Source organism: Sphaeroforma arctica (genome assembly GCF_001186125.1).
Source record: "Sphaeroforma arctica JP610 unplaced genomic scaffold supercont1.6677, whole genome shotgun sequence".
NCBI lineage: Eukaryota > Ichthyosporea > Ichthyophonida > Sphaeroforma > Sphaeroforma arctica.
Genome location: NW_014033881.1, coordinates 1 through 1593, shown reverse-complemented (window position 1 = coordinate 1593; position 1593 = coordinate 1). Strand labels below are relative to the sequence as shown.

Sequence of the window (1593 nt, the reverse complement as noted above, 5' to 3'; positions counted from 1 at the left end):
TATATATAATATGTATGGTATTAATCTACAATTTGGGAGCATATATATTCGAACATTTTTGTATATCTCTCAATTTCAAGACAGCTGCTAGTGATGTACACGTGTTGCGAAGCCTTGAAAAGTTTGTTTTTCCCCCCGATAACTTATTGGTGATCAATTACTTTTTGTCCTCACAGGGAGTGTATACGGACTACTGATGAGAGTTTGGAACGCATTTTTCAAGTGAGTGGTTACTGGTTTATCTCGCACTATGCATTTGGGTGGTCACGTCACTTCATACTTATTCACGCGCGTAGTTAAATTCGGGACGTCCTGGCTTGTACGCAATCGTATTGGCAGTGGTTTACGGCTATTGATTTATGTGCACTTGAGCTGACCGATGTGCAAGTGTCATGAACAGAGCGCCTTTGTTACCAGTCAGCTACAGCTTCCCTTGACACAGAATAACCCCTTTAAATCCCGGCCACAGGTGTTTGAGAAACGAGGGGACTTGAGCAATACATACATTACGGGAACTGGGGATCACGGGGAAACACCCGATCGCGAGATAGACAGATGTTTCAGACACAGTGCACCGGTACTATCTGTGCCACTGTATATCAATGTAAGTTGATCTTATCGTTCGGATGAGCTCGCGGCATGTCACAGTGCAGCAGGCACACTTGCTGCCGGGTGGCGTACGGATGGATTTGTACATGCGAAGATTGGTTGGGGATATGACAATATTTGCTATGCGGTGTGAGAGCATGTGGACAAGGTCATATATGTGTTGTGTTGGTACACTTATGCTGAACGCCGGTATATGCACCATTGTTATAGTGAGAACGGGCTGGTATGACCTGGGCGTGGTTCGGCTGTAGAGCAAATGTGTACATCCATTCATAAACGCGTTCTTATCTTGATTTATGCTGTCCTGTATACCAACACTAGAGTAGGGACACTAGAAGTACAAGCTTCCGATAGGACAACACCGGGCAGTGCGTAGTTCCCGCCTATATAATATTTGCCATACACTTGTCAGTCCCCTCCTGACAGCGCATGGCCATCGATATCTATATCTATCTGTATCCCACATTTGTCTAACATTGTGACGGGAGTTTTTTTTCTTCATTGAAGTTGGATATACTTGAATTGATATTATCCGGACGTATGCGTATCTCATATGTATGGTGTCTCGCGCTTGCAACGCTCTCATAGGTACCTACATGGGTGTCCCCAGAGGCTCAGGCCCAATTATTGGCCAACCTGGCGCATCCAGTGAGCACTTTGGATCTGCTGCCTACCCTGAGGCAGTTCATGGGTTGGAAACTCTATCCTCAGGTGAGTCACATTGTAGGTGACTACACATGGATGGAAACTGTGTATCCAGGCGCGAATGGTATAAGACGTTCAGTATATATGGAAAGTGAGTGAACTGGCCAATGCCTCCCCTTAGTGTGCGCAGCAGAATATATGTAGCAGAGACGGTATATAGTGACAGTACCACTTGCGATATTTATATTTTCACTTGTAGTACGCATGCAAATGAATGCATTCGTCGAAGCCCCTGACGGTTTTAGATCCCACTACCACTGGCGATGTGTGGATACATAT

At 45.3% G+C, this 1593-nt stretch overlaps 1 protein-coding gene across 1 annotated transcript; it reads left to right on the top strand.

The window, feature by feature from the left end:
* Positions 1-1197: 1197 nt before the first annotated feature.
* Positions 1198-1413, top strand: SARC_15759 (hypothetical protein; the record flags this gene model as incomplete). Its single annotated transcript, XM_014290124.1, has 1 exon — positions 1198-1413. A coding segment is annotated over one exon (216 nt), but the record flags the coding sequence as incomplete, so codon positions are not given.
* Between the last annotated feature and the right edge of the window lie 180 nt (positions 1414-1593).